At 44.7% G+C, this 22,203-nt stretch overlaps 1 protein-coding gene across 2 annotated transcripts in view; it reads right to left on the bottom strand.

Moving 5' to 3' along the window:
• Positions 1-22,203, bottom strand: part of LOC128570448 (myosin-13) — a 69,649-nt gene that overhangs the window by 42,546 nt on the left and 4,900 nt on the right. For both annotated transcript variants that reach the window (XM_053569603.1, XM_053569602.1), the window contains exons 3-16: positions 17,205-17,420; positions 14,909-15,052; positions 14,665-14,821; positions 12,874-12,901; positions 12,673-12,784; positions 11,598-11,690; positions 9,597-9,660; positions 9,406-9,504; positions 9,192-9,295; positions 5,707-5,845; positions 2,711-2,829; positions 1,854-2,003; positions 1,583-1,753; positions 489-798 (exon numbers count right to left, since the gene is read on the bottom strand). In XM_053569603.1, coding sequence (XP_053425578.1) covers positions 489-798; positions 1,583-1,753; positions 1,854-2,003; positions 2,711-2,829; positions 5,707-5,845; positions 9,192-9,295; positions 9,406-9,504; positions 9,597-9,660; positions 11,598-11,690; positions 12,673-12,784; positions 12,874-12,901; positions 14,665-14,821; positions 14,909-15,052; positions 17,205-17,408 — 1,894 coding nt within the window. In that variant the 5' untranslated portion in view covers positions 17,409-17,420. The remainder of the gene's footprint in view (positions 1-488; positions 799-1,582; positions 1,754-1,853; positions 2,004-2,710; positions 2,830-5,706; positions 5,846-9,191; positions 9,296-9,405; positions 9,505-9,596; positions 9,661-11,597; positions 11,691-12,672; positions 12,785-12,873; positions 12,902-14,664; positions 14,822-14,908; positions 15,053-17,204; positions 17,421-22,203) is intronic.

The raw sequence follows: 22,203 nt of genomic DNA, 5'->3' as shown, positions 1-22,203 counted from the left end.
TCACAAGACCATATAGTGTACAATCCACTTTATATGAAATGTCCAGAATAGGCAAAGCCCTAGAGACAGAAAGGACGGGGACGGGTGGTTGTCAGAGGGAAGGGGCGGGACTGGGGGGAGGGTGACTGGTGGGTTATAGGGGTGATAAAAATGTTCTTGAATTAGACGGTGGTGATAACTGCACAACATTGTGACTATACCGAAAACCACTACATTTTTTAAAGGACGGATTTTACCATATGTGAATTATATCACAATAAAAAACTGTGACAATGTGATGTTGGCTGTGTTGTCCTCTGAGAGGTTCTGTTTACCACCACATCTCTTAAGGGATAAAGAAAAATGGAGATCGAAGAGACACAAATGTGTCAAGTTCAACCTGGAGCTTGTGTTCAACAACTGGCTCTTCACGAGCATCTCTGGGATATGAGTAATTACACAGAAACTTGCACAGAAAATTGCAAGAGGAAAAAATGATAAAATTGTACCTGTTTCTGTACCAGTATAGTTGGAAAAGAGGAAGGAGAGCAGCTTCAGGGAAGACTTCTGGTACAGCCCGACCACGGTCTCATTCAGGGGGTCCTTGTTCTTGTCCAGCCAGCCAGTGATGTTGTAGTCCACGGTGCCAGCGTAGTGCACCAGCGAGAAGTGGGCCTCGGCCTTGCCTTTGGCAGGCTTGGGCTTCTGGAAGTTATTGGACTTGCCAAGATGCTGGTCGTACAGCTTGTTCTTGAAGGAGGTGTCTGTGGCCTTGGGGAACATGCACTCCTCCTCCAGGATGGAGAAGATGCCCATAGGCTGGAGAGAGGACAACAGAGACGCTGCTTCTACACCTCATAGTACTTACCCCAAACTCTCTCTTTGGGAAAAGCCAATAAAGAATTTAGGCGGGACTCTCACTTGGGTACTAGAAACACTGAAATGAAACTCTGTGAGAACAAGGCTCTTGTTCTTTTCGGTAGATGATAGAACAGTGCTAGACATATAATATGTGCTTAATTAACCCGTTTTGAGCATAAGAGCATGGAATAAAATTATGTGTACATAAATACAGCTCACTTTTAGCACTAGATTTAGCAAAAAGGTAAAGTTACATACACAGTCATAAAGCAATATGAATATTTCTTAACAATAATGTGTGGATTTTTCAGTAGCCACCATAAGCAGATATATTTATTCTGCAATGAACTGTGCTCAAAAGGTTATGGGAATTCCTTTCTAAGAAGTTAATGTTATCTCCTGTTTTCATAGTAACATCCTTCCAAGAACCGGATTGTTCCATGATCCCTTCTCCTTGGATCTTTGGGCAGGTTGACTAGGTGAGAAATTCCTCAGCCTTTGCAGGGGTTCCACTCACATTTTGGGGGATAATTGAGCCCTTGGATTTTAACTGCTCATGCATATCTTTAGGTGTTAGAACAGATTTTGGGCACTCACCCTTGGAGCACAAGGGGATGCAGTTACCTTTGTGAAGGCTTACAGCCTGGGGGCAAAGCGTTAGGAGCACCAATATATTAGCATAGAATTGTCAGAGCCACCGGCAAGGGTCCCAACCTGCCACTGGGGAGCAGCATTCCTCTACCTTCTCGATGAGCTCGATGCAGGCGGCCAGGTCCATGCCGAAGTCGATGAACTCCCACTCAATGCCTTCCTTCTTGTACTCCTCCTGCTCCAGCACGAACATGTGGTGGTTGAAAAACTGTTGCAGTTTCTCGTTGGTGAAGTTGATGCACAGCTGCTCCAGGCTGTTGAACTGGGTGTTTCAGATACAAAAGAGTTTGAGTGAGTTTGGAAACTACATTGGTGAGTCAGCAAAGATCTTTTCCTGCCAGTTGTTTAACCAAACAACTCACATCAAAGATCTCAAAGCCAGCAATGTCCAAGACCCCGATGAAGTATTGCCTGGGCTGCTTGGTGTCCAGCTGCTGGTTGATGCGGGTGACCATCCACAGGAACATCTTCTCATAGATGGCTTTGGCCAGAGCACCCACCGCATTGGTCACCTTAAAGACAGATCACCCAGTCAACTCTCTAATGCGTGTTTTTATGGCTGCATCAAGTTGAAACAAGAAGGTGTCATCCTGAAGGTCAAAAGCTGTGGATAAATTGGCCATTTCATACAGTTCAACATAATATTAAATATTTCCTGAGGTGTGTGCCCCAGCTCATGATATTCTTCTTTTTCTGACAACTCTCTTCATTTGGAAAAACATGTTTCTAACATCTGTAGTTATAACACATGACTCCAGCCCCTGGCTACCCTTAATCAGACCAGAGATGAACTTGATCTGGGCTGGGTTAGAGTGCCTTCCTGAGAATCTGGAATTGGGATCAAAATACACTGGTTTCAGACTCAGGGTGATGCAGGGAGTTATGGGGTGGCCATGGGCAGGAGAGGTGGGGAAAGATTATCTGCGTAGCAGGGGCCCAACAGAGGAGAGAGATGACAGCTCATGAGCCCCAGAGAGGGGGCTGGAGTGAGGCTGCCGGGCTCAGAGGATTCTTTATTGCCTGGTTCTAGGTCTTCATGGTGTCCAGTCTTTGATTTGCATTCCTTGATTTAACCATAAGGACTAAAATTAATTCCCCCTTAATGCTGAAGCCAGTTTCATGGGCATTTCTGATACCAGCAACTGAAAGAAATGTAAGATAATGGATGAATACAATTGAAAAATACCTCAGTTAACTGGATTGGAAGTGCCCCCATTACCTGTTGGACATTTTGCCCCTTAGTGACATATTCGTTCCCAACCTTCACCCTCGGGCAGCACAGGCCTTTCAGCATCTCTGCAGAATTCAGACCCATGAGGTATCCGGCTTTGTCAGCCACTGCAGGAAGAGGAGAAATGGCATCATGTAAAAATAGTGTAAGTGTCCACTCAAACCATGGCCCCTTCTAGAAATATTTTCTATAATTTAGCTTTTTAAATGTTTTCATGTTTTCCTACAGTGTGCCAGGCTGGGGCTTGTCCAACAAAGCTTCAGTCCTGTAGTTCAGGGGCTTACGGTTCTCAAGAACTTCCAATTTGCCTTCTAGGTGCAACCTTTAACAATGGTAAGTTTCTTGGTTGATACTTATATTTCAATTGCATAAAAAGATATTAATATCATAGCACTATTGGAGTGTGATAATACATTAAAATGGTATATGGATAAAGGAGGCAGCATTTGGACAGCTGACAACATGCATTAGGCACCTTCCAAATTTAAGCCAAGTGCTGCGTTAATAGCCAAGAGAGAAGTATGAAACCTTAACCCTGCCTTCAAGTATTTGCAGATGGTCAATAGCAGTTGAATGTTGGCAGTTTCACAGTTTTCATGGACATTCACTGACTTAAGGATGGACCTGGTTGACTGCACTGAGCTCATTGAGAAGGCAGAGAAATATTACTCCCCAGAGACAGCTCCACCTTGATTGGGACCCTCACCTCATTGCTGTCTGGGGAGATAAGCTAATAAAAATCAGAGGCCACATGTGTGATTTTGTCTTTGCTCAAATCGTTTCCTCTTCCTTCTTTGCCTTTTAGGTGGATGGTACCATTATTCTCCTATTAGCCACTTAACCTTGAGAGCCTGGGGTGATAGATCCTTCTCTCTTCTCCCCACATGCCTGTGTTCAGACAGGTACCAAGACCTGCTCATTTCACGCTCAAAGTATTTGGGGGGAGGGGAGGCTCTCCATTGTTTCCAACAGTTATGGCAAAGAGCCCGGGCTCTCACGTCAGACAGCTTGGATTCAGATTTTGGTTTTGCTTCTTTGTTCTTCAATTATATCCTCTATAAAATTGGTGACTATGACAGTACCTGTGTGATAGGGTTGTCGTGAAGCATGCCTGGTGCAAATGTGAAGGCATTCTCAAGACTTGCGAATGTAACTTCAATACCTGGATTGATATCATTGTTGCTATCATTGGAGTTCAGGCCCCCATGACAGCTGCCCACTTTCTACTCCTAAACACTGAGAACACAGCTGCTAGAGCTGAAGGAGGGTCTGGGAACCTTCCCCAGCCACGACCTAGTGAGGTGTGTCAATAGGTCTCTCCTTCTTGAGGAGACTAATAACATTTTTTTTCAAGGTTACTCACTCTTGCCCAGGCATGGTGGTTCACACCTATAATCTTAGCACTCTGGGAGGCTGAGGTGTGAGGATCCCTTAACCTCAGGAGTTCCAGACCAGCAAGTTCCAGCCTGAGCAAGTGTGAGACCCCATCTCTACTAAAAATAGAAAAATTAGCTAGGTGTTGTGGTAGACACCTGTGGTCCCAGGTACTTGAGAGGCTGAGGCTGGGAGGACTGCTTGAGATTTGAGCAGGAGTTTGAGGTTGCTGTGAGTTGGGTTGAGGCCACTGCAACAGAGTGAAACTAATCTCAAAAAAAGAAAAGACGTTTCCTCACTCTTCCTGAGCCTGGCTGCTGACAGATTAATTTCAGGTTGTCCACGCGTATTTCCCCTGCTACTTGTCAGTGGGTTCACTGGCACTCAAGGCCTTCCTGAACTGATGCCAAAATCATCCCTTTTTAATTCTCATCTCTCACAAAGACACTGTACACATCCTGTTTTATATTAAAAGTGGACCTCTCTGTGTTCCTCAGTTCCCAACACCTTGCTTCCTCTGCCCCCTTGCTCATGAAATTCCTTCTGCCTGAACTGATCTCTCCTTCACGTTGTTTAGAATCCTACTCATTCTTCAAAGTCCAAGTCAGGGCCCCATCCTTGCGGAAGACTTCCCTGATTACCTTAAAAGTGTTTCCTGAGTGAAGGAACACTTGGAGTCTGTCCCCTGTTGGTGAGCGCCCCCTGGTGTACAGGGCATGTGTAATCTCCTTCATGGCGTGGTGAGAGGAGCCTGTGTCTAGGATGGGATATCACTGGCACCATGAGGTTACTGAATTAATAAGAAGGGAGATTATCCCAGGCGTGCCTAACCTAATCTGATGAGCCATTATAGAATACTAATTAAGGTCCTGTAGATTTTCCTGGCTTTTAATTCATGGCTACAGTCCCCTTTTATTACCTAAGGGTTTAAAACATAAGCTGCAGTGAAAAGGTACAACTATCAGAATGGCCCCTGTTGCCAGCTTTTTATTTGGGGAACTTGTAAGATGCATTGTGAGAGACAGGAAGTCCAGCAAGTAGGACCTAGAGTGGGTGAGTCTGTGGCTGTTCGGCCCTTCCCACTGCCCTCTGCTCTATTTCCAGGCCTCTTTGGGGGACCAGCAGGTGAGAGTTACAGGGAGGAAGTTCATTCACCAGATCTTGGTTTGGGGTCAAGTTCAACAGATGTCAGATATGGAAGTGATGGGAGCAGGAAAACTTGGCCCCCACTTTACCAAAGTCCTTTTTAGGAGTGTATATTCCGGGCATTAATAAGGATATACACAGAAAGAAAGTGAAATTCTCTTAACAGTATTCTCTCACAGAAGTTTTCCTTAAAGAAAAAGGTAAACATAGATGGTGAAAAATGGAGTGGGTGGTGATTATTCATTTATGAGAGTGATGCTGTTTGTTTTTCAAGATTCACCACTCTGGGAGCCTTTGACTGAGTGACCAGTGCACATACCATGATCCATGGGCAACCCAAATTTGGTTTATACAGTTTGGGAAGAGCAGCTCTGGAGAGAAATGCAGTTTATCTCATGTGACACAGTCAACACATGAACTCAGGTGTCCAGTCAAATCCCAGCCCCCTTCCCAGACTTGGTTACCTTCGGTGCCGTCTGGCTCTGCCTGCTCCTCCCGCTGTTTCTGCTTGAACTTCATGTTCCCATAATGCATCACGGCTCCCGTCAGCTTGTAGATGCCGACTTTCTCCTCTGAGCTGAAGCCCAGGATGTCAATGGCATTCTGGGAGAAAGAAAAGGACAGCCATCACAGTAGGACTCAGGGATTCATCTGCAGCTTTTTCCTGGCAAAGACCTTACTTCTTTTGTTTGTTTAGTACATGAGACAGCATTTGCTGGAATGAATGGATGACAGGTGGGGTGTGGTAAGTTAGGGGTTGAAGATCATTCTTTTAACATGTTTCTGTGGGTGGTTGGAGATTACAGGGTGGAAATGGGAATTATCTGTTTTCTTCCATAAAATAAGAGCTGATTATAATATTTTCCAAGATGGTGCACAGATTTGGGGGCTCTTTTCTGGATGAGGCTATCAGGAACCATCACTTGATTCTGAGAGAAGGAAATGTCACAGATAGTGACTGAGAAATAGTGGCCAGCAGCTGGAGAGCTTAGCATTGTAATCCAGGAATTCCAGGGCTGTTCAGATTCAAGACAATATGCATTACAGAATATTACATCTAGAAGGGAAGGCCATTGGAGATAGGAACATCATTTTTCAAATGAGAAGGGTAAACTTTTTCAGAGCCCTTTCTGTGTGCCAGGCGTTAGGTAGGCACCATCTGTACGTCATCTTGTTATGTCTCCATTAGGATTTTTCCAAATTTCTAGGGGAAGAACAGAGGTGCCTCACAGGTAGGTAACCTGCCCCCAAGTCATATAGGGAGGATGTGATAAGACTGGGGACTGGGGCTAGGGCTGAGTCACTTCAGATCCTCCAGTAGTTTCTGATTTGGTTTTATAATCACTTTGCCAATCTCCTGCTAAAAGTTTCAAGTGAAAAAAAAAATCCTACTGTGGGGTGTACATATGGATTATGCAGCAGAGTTTGCAGCCTGTGGAAACATGTCTGGATATGTCTGGTGAGCTGGTAGGTTAGACGGAGCAGGTCAGCATCAGCAGGGTGATACTCAAGAGGGAGGCCCTCACTCTTGGAGTGGCGCCCTCTTGTGGGGAGGAAGAGCCCATTTCAAGAGACCATTTCCCTTGAATCCATATCCCATCTCCCTTTGTCCTAGGGACCGGTGGCTGTAGGTTAAAGGGGAAAAACTCTTTCACTAAACACTGAAAGGAACCGGATGGAAAGCATTACTGCCTGGAGCCTCTTGGAGCATATCATCTTTGGGGGAAGAGAATGTTCTCTCTTCCAGGCCACAAACCATCACCTTGGAGAAGCTCCACCAGGGGCAGTAACAACAGCATCACTTGCCACCTAAGCGCCTACAGTGAGGATGTGAGACACCGCTGGTGACTTAGAATTCCTTAGAAGGACCTTTCTGGGGGGGCTGGAAGCCTTGCATCAATCATTAACCTGGCCCTTTCTGTGCTCACAAGTTAGTGAAAACTGGGGAAGCTTATTTAAAATTACACAGGTGCCTCAACAATGTATACACATTTTAAGAAAGAAAAAAGAATATTAAAGACAGTTTTAATGGGGCGGTGCCTGTGGCTCAGTCGATAAGGCGCTGGCCCCATATACCGAGGGTGGCAGGTTCAAACCCGGCTCCAGCTGAATTGCAACCAAAAAAATAGCTGGGCGTTGTGGCGGGCGCCTGTAGTCCCAGCTACTCGGGAGGCTGAGGCAAGAGAATCACTTAAGCCCAGGAGTTGGAGGTTGCTGTGAGCTGTGTGATGCCATGGCACTCTACCGAGGGCCATAAAGTGAGACTCTGTCTCTACAAAAAAAAAAAAAAAGACAGTTTTAACAATTCAGAGACATAATGAGATGACATACAGATGGTGCCTACCTAATGCCTAGCACACAGAAAGGGCTCTGCAAAAGTTTACCACTTTCCCATTTCAAAAATGACATTACTTTCTCTGACGGTCTTCCCTTCTAGATGTAATATTCTATAATGCATATTGTCTTAAATCCAAACAGCCCTGGAATTCCTGGATTATAATGCTAAGCTCTCCAGCTGTTGGCCACTATTTCTCACTATTTTTTATATACCCACTGTATATGATGACTGTTAAATTCAACTTGGTCAGACTGGCCTCTGTAACATGTGGCCCTGTATGTGGCAAACTGTAACCTAACTTAGTACATAACAAACTGTTATTTAAGTAGGTGTATGTTCTTGTAATAAATAGCTGTGTCTCAGCCAATCACAGGCTGCCAGCTGATCAGACCATGTCCACATAAGGCAAATGCCTCAAAACAGCATGCTTTAAATAAGGCGGATGTGGGAGCTGCAACCAATCAAGCTGTTCTGTATGTTGCTTCCTTTCTCTGTCTGTAAAAGCTGCTGCCCACCTTGCTGGGGGGAGCCCTAAGAAGCCTCCTGGTTCCGAGTGATGTCTGAGTTGTGAATTGTTCTTTGCTCAAACACACTCTGCTAAGTAGAATTTGCCTATAGTTTTTCTTTTAACGTGGCTAGACTTGCGATAACTGAAGTTTCTTTGATCATGAACACTTTTTATTTGCCTTAAAACCACCAGCGACACCTGGAAGTGTCACCAAATGAAGGTGAAGGAGCTAGTCGTGATCCCAGGATGATGAACAAGACCCCTTTCTATAAGCTCTTGCGGTTTCTGTGAGAGTAGTGCCAGCAGAGGTGGAGATAGATTGCTCAGAGATAATGTATTTTAAATAAAAATGCAATTTCTAGGGTTAGGCAGACCTGGGTTTTAGCACTCTGTCATTTACAAACCATGTCTTCAGGAAATTATGTCCTTTTCTCAGAGTCAGCTTCCACATTTGTAAAATGGGGACAACAGTAGTACCTTTGCCAGAGGTGCTTTTGAGGCTAAAATGAGATAATGTAGGTAAAACCGCTTATCTCAGTGCCTGTCACAAGGGAGCCCTGAATATATTTAGGTATTATTATTGTGATTGTGATTATTAATCCTGCAGATACCCTCTGAAGATACAAGCCATAGGCTTCACAGGTACCCTGAGGAAGTAGGACCTCAGGTGAGCCTAAGGTATTGGGTAGAAAGAAAAATAAGCAGACCCTTACAGAGTGGGCTTTCCCCCTTGCTTTATGTTTTTATTTTAGATTTAATACATTTTCTTGAAGAACCATGTAAATGATTTTGTAACTTGAAAATTTTGAACAAATGTTATAATGATCTCATAAATGCAAAGTTTAGTTCAATTAAAATGCTAGAGAATAGAACTGAATGCCTGCCTTGGAGAACCTTCTGCATTCTGATTTTGGAATCCTTAGAAGTGGAGCTGAGCAGGGAGAGGGCCGGGCTGTACTAATTCTCTAAGCTCTTGATCTCTGAGATCTTGAATCTAATCACTTATCATCCCTGGGTCCCAGTTGTCCCATTAGTTTATTAAGATGTCTCTCAGTTCATGAGCTCAACAATTCTACGTGCTAACAAACAAATAACAGGCTCACATCAGTTGCCAAAAGCTCCTCACTGTCATCAATGCTGGCCACGGTGACCTCTCCTTGGCTCACGAAGGGGAAGTCGAAGGGGTTGGTGGAAATCAGAAGCAAGTCTGTGAAACACAAGATCCCTTTTGCATCTTATGCACAACTTACCCTGGGTTTTGTTTGTTTTTCCATTGTCACCGATTTGGCAGATGAGAAAGCTATCCCAAAAGCTTACCAATCAGTTCTGGCTTCTTGTTTGACATGATTTGGTAAAAAATATGGTAGCTTCTCTCACTGGATAACTGAAATGTCACTCTGGATTTTTCTAAGAGATCTAAGGTAACAAAAAATAATGTGAGATCTCAGGTTCCTGAGAGATGACTTTGTGGCTGAATACCAAGGTATTTGTAGAATGTCCAGACTCACAGGTTTCGATATCTGCTGAGGCCAGCTTTCCTGTGGCTCCAAAATGAATCCGAATGAACTTCCCCTGTGTAATAGCAGGTGGAAAAATAGTTCAGTTATTTGATTTATATGACTCTGTGGCTGCCCTATTGTAGGGACTACCACAGGTGGCTGGGAAGTGTAGTGCCAGGGGGACGTGATGCCACAGCACAAGTACTTCCCTCCTCCCTGTGTGCCAGCACCTGGAGTCCCCAAGCTGGTCCAGCCGAGACTCAGGCAGCTCCACTCAAGGCCCTGGTCCTGCTCCTCCAGCACAGGGGATCCCTGCAGGCTCCCTCTCCAGCTTTCTTCTTGGGACCATTTCATTCTCAACTGCGTCCTTGGTTTTCATCTCACTCTATTATTTCTGGATTCTGACTCTATTATACCTGGATTCTCAAACTCCTCATAATACCTTTGAGTTGATAACCTGGTTGTATTGTTGGTCTGACATTTTGGGGGGAGGTGAAATTATACAGAAGGTACAAAAAATGCATAAATGTTTTAAGAAAAGAAAAAAGCTGTCTTAAAATTGTAATACTCAAGTCACATTTGACTTCTACAATTATAAGAGATACAAGATTCCAGGTACAAGATAACAAATGTTATTGATCTATAGTGAGTATATAATTTTAATACATTTTCCTTTCTTAAAATGTGTATACATCTTGGGGGCACTGTGTGTGTATACATATAATATACGTGTGTGTGAGTGTGCCCCCTTCTTATATCACCCACTTACTTGGTTCTCTATCACTCCTGTGACCAAATTTGAGGACAAAAATGTCACCTTGCTTGTTTACCCCCAGAGTCTGAAATGTGGTCTGTATTCAGTAATATTCTCAATATTTTCCAAAGGAAGCCTAGGAAAAGTTAGGGAAGGGTCAGTGGAGAGATGTGGGAATTGCAGGTGTTGGGTCTTCAGTGTTTTTAGCTGCTTAGTGCAAGCTGATGGAAGTCACCCCTCGCCTGCAAAGGTTGAAGGAATAACAGAATAGCTAAAGTGATTGTGACTTCTGAGTCAGGGCCAAGAGGAGTGGTCAGGAAACTGAATAAGTGGGACTGTAGGGAAAGCCTAAAGGCGTGTCTTCCACTTTAAGCTGGCGTCAGGTTACTGCAATTCATAACTTGGTCAAGCCATTTGCAACGCACCTCTGCCATGTAACACACCAGGTCTCTCACACAGAAGAGCTTAGATGTTCAAAAGGGAATGCAAAAGGTACAAAGGGTGTATCCAAGGTCAGGGCTCAGAGCCATAGTCCTTGACAGATGCATCTACTTTCTCATCCATAACCATTTTATCTTTGAAGAGTGACAATGAAACATGAGCTTGAGATTCTGGGACTACTGAGATGTGTGCAGTCTGATATACTTTTGCAACTACAGGAAGAAATGAGAGCTTCACCTCTGAGCACTTGCTCTACTGAAGTGCAACAGAGAGCTGGATGTGTGTTTGCCAGTGTGGAGTAAATACCTCATCGGTTGAGCCCGTGAACCTAAGTGAAAGGTTGAAAACTGGGGCAGAACCGGCAGCATCTTCTGTATCAATCTATTGCCAGTTTTTGAGTTCTTCTCCTGCCTTCACTACTAAATTGGAAGACGTCAAACCTGTAACCTTACTCATAGTAAGTTTTCTGTGGCTAAGTCCATAGACACTGTCCAATGGACTTTTATTTTAAAACGTTTCCACCCAGAGAGATCAATTTTAGCATAAAAGAGCTGCTCTCTAGTTATGGGATTTGAATCACGGGGAGTGACTTCAGGAAACTGAGGTGATATCAACTAGTTAGGAAAGGACTGCCAGGAAGAAGCCAACAGGTTCTCCGAAGGGTATCAAAATACTCCAGGTGGGTAGATGGATCTGAATCCTTTAGGGGTAGAGTAAGACCTGGCAGGTTCTTGTTTACAGGACAATTTTCCATATCTAGCATTTCCAGTAAGAGTGTGGTTTGGGGCATAGTGGAAAATTGGTCTAGATCTTACAAATCTTGAGGAGTTGTCATTCCTCACGGTTTTGGCATTTCCAAAAGCTTCCAGCAGTGGGTTGGCCTGGATGATCTGATCCTCCAGGGTTCCCTAAGAGTAGAAGAGGGAAAGAAAGGACTTTGGATTGTTTACTAAAGTAGTTCCTTGGTGACTTAAAAGCGTGGGTGCTCTGGGCAGGGTCCAGCAAGAGTTGTTGACTAGCCTTACCCAGTGGCCAGTGCTGTCCCCACAGCCCCAACCCCACCCACCAGAAGAGTCTTCAAGGTCCCACCCCAGATTCAGCATTCAAGAGACTTCTGTTCAGGACAGATTCCAGGCGGGAACATTACCCCCCCCCCCCCCGTCACGACATTCAGATTGCCTTTCCAACAACATTTCATTATAAATCATGGACTATGTACCTCTGTTACCTCATGCCTTGTGACCTATCTAATATCACAGACATTTGTATTTTAAAGGAGAAACAGAATGTGAGCAACACAAGTGACCTAGAGAGGATATGATAGAAACGGTTGTTCTCAGGAAAGGTTTTTAAGTAGCAAAAAATATCTTATGGGAATGAATATTCGGAGGTCCACTATGAAGGCAGGGTTTTCACCCTCACCTCCACCACTGCTTGTCCTTTTGGTCCTAAGCAATTTAGAAACTACTATCAAACCCAGTGGTTCTCTAAATGTGGTCCCTGGATTGGCAGCCTGAACACGGCCTGGGAACCTGTTAAAAATGCAAAATATGTAATGATGGTCAGTCATCATAGTAAAATGCTAGAGAAATTATTATCTCATAGTTTTTTCCATAAGGCTAAGATCAGTCTCCCTGCCTGCTTTCTTTCTCCACCTAGCAGACTTACTTGCAGCCCCCCTGTGGATTTCCCCCTTCACAAACCACTGAAAAGAGCAGACAAAAAGGAAATGTAAATCCTTTCTCTTTACATTTTATCAGCTTGCTGCCTTTTAGAATTTGTTCCTACAACCTCAGGTTCTTCAGTCCTCCCTGAAACAATAGGGTGAGAGCTGAGTGTTCTTTCCATCACCCTCGTTCCAACAAGCCCCGGATGCAGGCAGCTGCTCACCTGCATTTTGCCTGGCTGTGTCTCCTTCTTCTTGTCCCCAGTGACTGCAATTGTTGCAAAGTACTGGATGACACGCTTGGTGTTCACCGTCTTCCCAGCCCCGGACTCGCCACTGTCGATTTAAAAGTAAAGGGGGTAAAGGAGAATGGAAGAGACCACCCTGGTGACCAAATCATTGTGTTGCAAACATGGGTTACTCACGTGATGAGGATGGACTGGTTGTCTCGATCTAGAAATGCAGAGGGAAGCAAAACAAACCAATAAACAACAAATAGAATGTAAAAACAGGGCAACACTGGGGATGGTTAGAAAACATGGGCTTAGTTAATGGCTTTGCTACGAATTAGTGTCATGATTCCGGCATGTCTAGTCTTCCTTGGGACAGTTCGCACAGATTTCTCTAATGGAGGCTGTACAACACAAGAAGCCTGGGAAGTGAGCAGTGATTCCCACGGTGCAAAATTCATTCATGTTTGCAGATCTTTAACTTCCTGCTAGCACTGTCTCATCTCCCTTTTGATTAATACAAAGGAAGCAAGTCTCAGGTTCAGAGCTTGTGGGAGGCCACAGCTTCTAATTAGAATTCACAGGCCCTGGCTGGTTGCCATTTCCTTTTCCCTTTGCCTTCTGCATGTGGTAAGTGATGTGCTTGTCCATTTATAATAGTGCATGGATTGAACGGTGTCACCTGAAATGTTGCCTCAGAATATGCCTTCATTTGAAAATGTGGTGTAAATAAGATGAAGGTGTAATTAGTCAAGTGGAGACAGACATGCACCCAGGGAAAATGTCATATGACGATAAAGGTAGAGATGAAGGCGATGCCTCTGCAGACCAAGGAACGCCAAAGATTTCTGCTGGCAAACCACAGAATTGAGGAGAGAGGAAACCGACAGGTACCTTCTCAGCCCTCGGAGGGACTGGGCCCCCCCAACGTCTGGATTGCAAGACTTCCGGCCTCTAGAACTGGGGACGGTAAATTTCTATTTTTTGTTTTGTTTTGTTTTGAGTCAGAGTCTCACTTTATCACCCTCGGTAGAGTGCCCTGTGGCGTCACAGCTCATAGCAACCTCAAACCCTTGGGCTCAAACGATCCTCTTGCCTTAGCCCCCCGAGTAGGCTACAGGTGCCTGCCTCTAGTTATTTTAGAGATGGGGGTCTCACTCTTGCTCAGTCTGGTCTTGAACTCCTGAGCTCAGGCAATCCACCCACTTTGGGGCCTGAGCCCATTAGTTTGCTGTGGCTGTTGTAACAAAGACTGGGTGGCAGACGGGATGGCTTACATTTCTGTTTTTTATGCCACCCAGTCTGTGATACTTTGTTATAGCCACCATAGACAACTACTAGAAATAGGTATATTAATTTTCCCTTCATAATTAATATAACTTTAATAAATGTAATGAAAAATATTAAGTTTGCAGAAAGGGAAGGATTATGGATGTAACACGGAAACAACAGGAGCATGAGCACCTCTGCATCAGATGATTTTTAAGCATCCTCAGGTCTCAACTGCCTGCTTCTACCTATTGTGTCTATGCCAGGACAGGACAGGTGCAAGTTGACAGACAGACTTGATGATAGGCATAATGGCATGACGATGTTACCTAAATCTCTACTTCCAGTGTCATTCTGGAAATTTAGGGAAAGAAAGGGGAGTCTGAGTTTGGGAAAGAAGGCAGATGAAGGGACACTGCTTTACCCATTTCTCCAACTCTGCATTCGCTAAGCGGCAATACAGTCGGTCTTACGAGTATGTCCATGTAGAGGGGTCTTTTTGGAGGTAGGGGCAGGGCGTCTCATTGGGTATGCCCCCGAGTCAGCAGGAGCTAAGAGTGATTTCAACCATGACCATTCCATGACCTTGCTGTGCACCGTGACATTATCATCCTGGTCTTCCATTTCCAAATCATCTGAGTCTCCCACAATCACCGTCAAAGGCTTGAATCATTAACTAAGAACAACTTCAAAATATGAATCACAGAAATGACTCACCAGTCAGCATGAACTGATAGGCGTTGTCAGAGATGGAGAAGATGTGGGGTGGGGCCTCCTGACGCTTTTTGCCTCTGTAGGCTGTCACCACCTCGGGGTTGTACACTGGCAGCCACTTGTAGGGGTTGACAGTGACACAGAAAAGGCCTGAGTAGGTCTGGGGAAATCAGAAAATTCAACATGTGCATCTTACTCTTATTGAGGGAAATAAATGGAATAAAAAGATATGCTGAAGGGCACTCACATAGATCATCCAGGCTGCGTAACGCTCTTTGAGGTTGTACAGCACAGCAGGCTCATGCAGGTGAGTCATCATGGCCATGTCCTCGATTTTGTCAAATTTGGGGGGGTTCATGGGGAACACCTGGTCACTGTTCAGAGTGAATGTCTGGATGTTGAGAGGAAATGCAGGAGAAGAATGGGAAAGCTAGCTCTCCACACCCCACTGTCCTGAGTGGTTGGAGTGGTGAGATAGCATGGGGTAATTACCCTATTACATTAGATAATGTTACGGACAATTTCCATGCCCTGAGATGATCCATAAACACAGTAGAAGGTTGACCACCTCTCTACACTGACCACCTCTTGAAGTTGACCTGATTTTCATAGATTGGAAATGCACCAGTCTTGTAGACAGCACCTAATGCCTGCAAGACCCAGAAGTGTGTATATATGTATATATCAGGATAGTAGGCCTAGTTCCTTATGTTGACCACCTATGTATGTTGAGCAGCTTGTTGTTGTCACTTGGGTGGCCAACAACAAGTTTCAACCTAACTTATTTGTGATGAATCTGATTCTGGACAAACTCTGTAAGCAGCTCTGATCTGCTGTCCCCAGTAACCCTGCTGTGTTGACGTCAGGACTGGGTGCAGATGTGCAGAGCTACAAAGCCTTTTTGCACTCAGGGTGGCCAGATGGAGCTTAGGGTCATCAAGGCCTTATCTCTGTTCACCCTGTTTTCTGTGAGTACTGCGGTGAGCCCAAGGATGGGAGGTCAGAAAGAGGTGTTCCAAAGTGTTCCACATTACTCCCACTCATGTGGGCCCCTCCGACTAGAATATCTTCACTGAAATTTTGTTTAGGAAACTTCACACCTCAGCTCAAGCGCCTCCTCTTCCACACTCTGTTTCCTCTCTCCCCTGTTGCTTCAGGGCTCTTATAATACTTTGTACTTCTAATAGTTAAAACATTTGCCTTTGCATCATGGTTCATGGCAAAATAGCATTTTGAGACTATTACTTAATTTTTTTCTTCTTGGTGCTTTTTGGGCTTCCCTCCCCAACTCAAGCACACAGCTGTCTCTGTACTCCACTACTCGGGAGAGGCAGAAAATAGGACAGAAAAAGGAAGGAGCCCAAAAATGCTTCTGGATCTTGTTTCCTAAAAGCCTAAATCCATAGGAGAGCTTTGAGGGTTTTACAGAAAGGCAAAATGAAAGGGCTTTGCTGGTATAGACCAAGTTTCTTGGCAAGGAGAGACCCCACTGCCCCACCACCCTAGAACTACACAGACAGACACCCAAGGAGGCAGAAGGCGAGCTAGAAAAGTCTCTGTATCCTGAACCTTTAGGGGCTGGGACTCTTTCCCTATCAGGTCATCCAGCGAGGAATGAGTGCCTGTGGTACTATGTGAGGTTCTGAAGACCTGACACAATGCTGAGGCTGTGGGGACCCCAGGAGTGACTGAAGAAAATATTTTCCAGCCCTGTGAAAAGGGGCCAAAATCAGAGGTTAAATTCAATAATAAAAATGAAAACAAGATTTGTCTCATATGCCCGAGTTTGTGAACTGAGAGACTTACCTGCCATACGCACCTACACTAGATGGTAAACTTCGGGAAAGATGGTACTTCTACACTAGATGGTAAACTTCAGGAAAGCAGGCGTTGAGATTTCCCGTATTTGTGAAGTGGCCAATGCCGTGACCTAGACCTGGTGGACGTCCAGTAAGGGCTGAACAGCACACCGGCATTCTCCCCGGCAAGTGGGGCCCCTGAGCCTTCTCTGAAAGGATCACTGGGCAGCCCACAGACCTCTGGTCAGCGCATCCTGAAGCAATCATACTTTACCAGGGGTCCTCAAACTACAGCCCATGGGCCGTATGTGGTGGTGTGATTGTATTTGTTCCCGTTTTGTTTTTTTACTTCAAAGTAAGATATGTGCAGTGTGCATAGGAATTTGTTCATAGTTTTTTTTTTTTTAAACTATAGTCTGGCCCTCCAACAGTCTGAGGGACAGTGAACTGGCCCCCGGTTTAAAAAGTTTGAGGACCCCGGCACAGTCCAACCTTTTCCACCCTCACTGGCCACTTTTCTCTAAAGCAAACACCACAAAACTCCTGAAAGCCCAAATCTGCGGTGAAGGAAAGAGGAAGGATGGAGAGGGGAAGCAATAGCAGCTTTCGCCTGCTACTTCACTGCGAAACGGAGTTCAGCTTACACTTCAGGGTCCTGCAGACCAGCACGTAATGTCTAATATTCCACTCCAAAGGTAAACAAGGAGGCGCGTATTATCAAAGACATCTGGAATCAACACTTACCCTGTCATCCAGGGTCTTGACTGTGACTTTGTCATTTTCCCTGCTCTGGATCGAAGCTTTCACGTACATTTCTTTATCATCCACTGCAAAGCAGGCCTTCTTAGAGTCGAATGGGCGATTCTGAGCCTCAATCCTCTCTTTTTCTGGTTTCCGGAGGTAAGGAGCTGCTTCTCCAAAAATGGCCATCTCTGCATCGGAGCTCATGACTGCAGGGGGCTGGGAAGACCAGAGGGGCTGCTGAGTCTTGCGCCTGGGTGATGGCTGAATCCGCAAGGCCCCTGTCTATTTCCAATCAAGACAGAGGCCAGATTCAAAAGGCTCCTGGGATGAATGTAGGTTCTGAGGGATCTTCAGTCAGGTCTAAAAGGCTTATTGTGGGTAAGTGGGAATGAGCTTAAGGGGCAAATTTATTCTAAGAAAAAAGCAGGATGGTTGTTTTCCTCTCTGAGTGTCAATTTTGGGACTATCTCTTAGTTCACATGTGTGAAAGTCTGAACCAGAGCCAACATGAACACTTTGCAAATTGCTCATCATGTTTGAGTCCTGTGACCTCAGTGTCATCCTAAAATCTTTTTTTTTTTTGAGACAAGAGTCTCACTTTGTCAGCCTGGGTAGAGTGCCATGTCATTATAGCTCACAGCAACCTCAAACTCTTGGGCTCAAGTGATTCTCTTGTCTCAGCCTCCCGAGTAACTACAAGCACCTGCCACAACGCCCAGCTATTTTTCAGACACGGGGTCTCACACTTGCTCAGGCCAGTCTTAAATTTGCCAGCTCAGGCAATCCATCTGCCTCAGCCTCCCAGAGTGCTAGGATTACAGGCGTGAGCCACTATCTGAAAACAGTTATTGGAAAGCTAGTAATTCCTAATAGTAATTTCAGATCTCCTGTACCAAGCAAATGACTTGCACATAAAAAATCTGTCACACTTGTTTAGGTAACAAGGTGATACGAAGGTCCAGAACAGTGGTTCTGAAGTGTAAGAGGCAGTAGAATTCCATAAAGGGCTTATAAAAGCACAGATGATGGACTCCACCCCCAGAACTTCTGGTTCCGTAGGTCTGGGTTGGGTCTTGAAAGTTGACATTTCTAGCACATTCCCAGGTGATGCTGCTGTTCGGGGACCACACCCTGAGAACTGCTGTCATGGCGCGGTTATGCTCAAGTTCTTGCTCATGAGGAAAACAGACCTGAATTGTTCCATCAGCACAAGCAGGATTTTGTTAGAAAATGCAGAATTGAAGACCCACCCCAGATTATAGAATCAGAATCTGCATTTTAACACAATCCCCAGGTGATCTCCATGCATATTAAAGTGGGGAAGCACAGGGCCTAGTGCTGCTTTGATAGTGTGTGGCAGTGCCAGGGTGTGGCAAACATTGTTCAATTAGATTAATACTCGCCTTGAAACTCCCTGCCTAATATGTGTGTGAGTTCCCGTGTTAGTGCCCGTGTGTGCGTGTGTGTGTGCCTGTGTGTGCCCGTGTGTGTGTGCCCATGTGAGTGCCCGTGTGTGTGCCCGTGTGTGTGCCCCTGTGAGTGCCCGTGTGAGTGCCTGTGGGTGTGTGTGCGCCCATATGCCTGTGTGTGTGCCCATGTGACTGCCTGTGTGTGTGCGTGTGTGTGTGCCCGTGTGAGTGCCCGTGTGTGTGTGCCCATGTGAGTGCCCGTGTGTGTGCCCGTGTGTGTGCCCCTGTGAGTGCCCGTGTGAGTGCCTGTGGGTGTGTGTGCGCCCGTGTGAGTGCCTGTGTGTGTGCCCATGTGACTGCCCATGTGTGTGTGTGTGTGTGCCCGTGTGAGTGCCCGTGTGTGTGTGCCCGTGTGAGTGCCCGTGTGTGTGCCCGTGTTTGTGCCCCTGTGAGTGCCCGTGTGTGTGCCCCTGTGAGTGCCCGTGTGTGTGTGTGTACCCGTGTGAGTGCCCATGTGTGTGCCCGTGTGAATGCCCGTGTGAGTGCGCACGCACATGCAGAAAGGTTATACTTCCACCCCCTGTCCTTTATCTCTTGTGACACTCTCTCCCAAATTGTCTCTCCCTTTTTGGCCCCTCTCTTTTTCATTTTTTTCCTTACTATGTAAAGTATTCTCCCTTCCTAGAAACCAGAAAATCCATCCTAAAGTCCCAGCACTGACCTGAATCAAACCTTTTATGTTCTCCAGGCTCCAGTCCCATCCCACCCATAAATAAGCAGCCAGCCCAGCTCCTGTCTAAGGGTCCCGCAGGCTTTGTGATTTCTTTTCTCCCCTCTTTGCACTTGTATTTTTATTTTCCTGCTCTCCAAATTTGCTTTCCCCACTCCCTTTCTGGACCTCTTTTTCCTCAAGTCCCCTCCTTGTTTTCCTTCCTTTCTTCTTTTCCTTCCTACTCCTTCTCCTAAAGCTGACACACACACACACACACACACACACACACACACACACACACACACACACACACACACGCCCTTCTCCTTAGCTGTCTTACAAAACAGCTCAGGTCCGTGCCTGTGGCTCAAAGGAGTAGGGTAGTAGTGTGCCGGCCCCATATGCTGGAGGTGGCAGGTTAAAACCCAGCCCCAGCCAAAAACTGAAAAAAAAAAAGCTCATATTTTTGCCTTGTTTTGTTTTTTTTTGTTGAGACAGAGTCTCACCCTGTGTCCCAAGCAGAGTGCAGTGGCGTCCTAATAGCTCACTGCAACCTCCAACACAGGCATCTTGCTACCTCAGCCTCCCAAGTTGCTGGGATTACAGGCGCTCACTAGTTGCCCAGCTGTGTTTTTAAAATTTTTTTTGTCGAGTTGGGGGTCTCACCCTCAGTCAGAGAACTTCTGAGCTCAAGCAATCCTTCCACCTCAGCCTCCCACAGTGCTGGGATTACAGGCATGAGCCACTGTGCCTGGCTACAGCTTGTATTTTTAAAATAAGTTCCTTTATGTTCTCTTTGTAAAGTGGAGAAGTTGAACAGGTTATAGTTCTCTCTCCCCCATCTCACCGTTTATGAAACTGCTGTTCATTGGTAAGTGGTCATTATATAAACACCCTTCCCGTGATTCTCTGGAGCTCTATCAGAAAGAGAAGCATTGCTCTTGCTGGGCCTTACTCAGTCAAATCACATTCTCACTTTACTTTGGCCAGTGCCCCTGCCAAAACGTCTGTGGGCTGTGGTTAAGTTTTCATAGTAAAAGACTGAAACTCAGTAGAGCACCCACAGACAAGGGTCCTGGCCTGCGGTCATCCATCGTGCTGCTTTAAGTTTTCTCAGTCACAACTGGGAGGATGAGGAAGAATTCACCTTTTTCGCTTTCCCCTTTCATTTCTTTGAAGGTTAAGTTCCTAGGGTCATGGCTTAAGTGGATTTTACCACAGCAGCAATTCTTAAACTTTGTGGTCTCAGGGCTCCTTCACACTCTTAAAAAATAAATTACTGAGAATCCCATGAGCCTTGGTTCCTGTAAGTCATAGTTACCAATATTTATCATATTAAAAATTAAAACTGAGAAAATTAAAAAAATGAGTTCACTTGTAATTACTATCAAATTCATCACATGCTAATGACGTATTTTCATGACAATGATCATAGTTTCCAAAATAAAACAATTAGTAAGAAGAATTTTGTATTTTTGTTAATCTCTTTAATGTCTACCTAGCAGAAGACAGTTGTATTCTCACGTCTGGTTCTATATTCAACCTGTTTCTGTATATTTATTTGGTTAAAGCAAATGTAGAAAATTTGGCTTTACACAGCTATGTAATTTAGAAAAGGAAAGAGTATTTTGATCACCTTTCAAATAACTGGGTATTCTCCTTAGATACTATTCCAAAACTCAACGAGAGGTAGTTTCTTAACAGCTAGTTGCAATGTGGAGTCTGAAACCATATCAACAGACATTTTTTTTTTCTTTTCTTTTTTTTTTTTTTTTTTATTGTTGGGGATTCATTGAGGGTAAAATAAGCCAGTTACACTGATTGCAATTGTTAGGTAAAGTCCCTCTTGCAATCATGTCTTGCCCCCAAAAAGTGTGACACACACCAAGACCCCACCCCCTTCCCTCCATCCCTCTTTCTGCTTCCCCCTCCATAACCTTAATTGTCATTAATTGTCCTCATATCAAGATTGAGTACATAGGATTCATGCTTCTCCATTCTTGTGATGCTTTACTAAGAATAATGTCTTCCACTTCCATCCAGGTTAATACGAAGGATGCAAAGTCTCCATATTTTTTAATGGCTGAATAGTATTCCATGGTATACATATACCACAGCTTGTTAATCCATTCCTGGGTTGGTGGGCATTTAGGCTGTTTCCACATTTTGGCGATTGTAAATTGAGCTGCAATAAACAGTCTAGTACAAGTGTCCTTATGATAAAAGGATTTTTTTCCTTCTGGGTAGATGCCCAGTAATGGGATTGCAGGATCAAATGGGAGGTCTAGCTTGAGTGCTTTGAGGTTTCTCCATACTTCCTTCCAGAAAGGTTGTACTAGTTTGCAGTCCCACCAGCAGTGTAAAAGTGTTCCCTTCTCTCCACATCCACACCAGCATCTGCAGTTTTGAGATTTTGTGATGTGGGCCATTCTCACTGGGGTTAGATGATATCTCAGGGATGTTTTGATTTGCATTTCTCTAATATATAGAGATGATGAACATTTTTTCATGTGTTTGTTAGCCATTCGTGTGTCGTCTTTAGAGAAAGTTCTATTCATGTCTCTTGCCCATTGATATAAGGGATTGTTGGCTTTTTTCATGTGGATTAATTTGAGTTCTCTATAGATCCTGGTTATCAAGCTTTTGTCTGATTGAAAATATGCAAATATCCTTTCTCAACAGACATTTTTTATACTATTGCACTATAATCCACTAGACTGCCTTGCACTGTGAATTGATCTTTTCCACAAATATGGATATCATACATAGGTTATTTGGAAAATTTTGGTCCACTAAATTATATAAAACTTCCCAATGTTGACACATTTTATTGTACAATATCAAAAAAATCACAATCGTTGATATAATGTTGATTGTG

This window comes from Nycticebus coucang, chromosome 18 (genome assembly GCF_027406575.1).
Source record: "Nycticebus coucang isolate mNycCou1 chromosome 18, mNycCou1.pri, whole genome shotgun sequence".
Taxonomy (NCBI): Eukaryota; Metazoa; Chordata; class Mammalia; order Primates; family Lorisidae; genus Nycticebus; species Nycticebus coucang.
The sequence above is the reverse complement of the archived record's forward strand: the minus strand, read 5'-3'. Positions and strand labels throughout refer to the sequence as shown.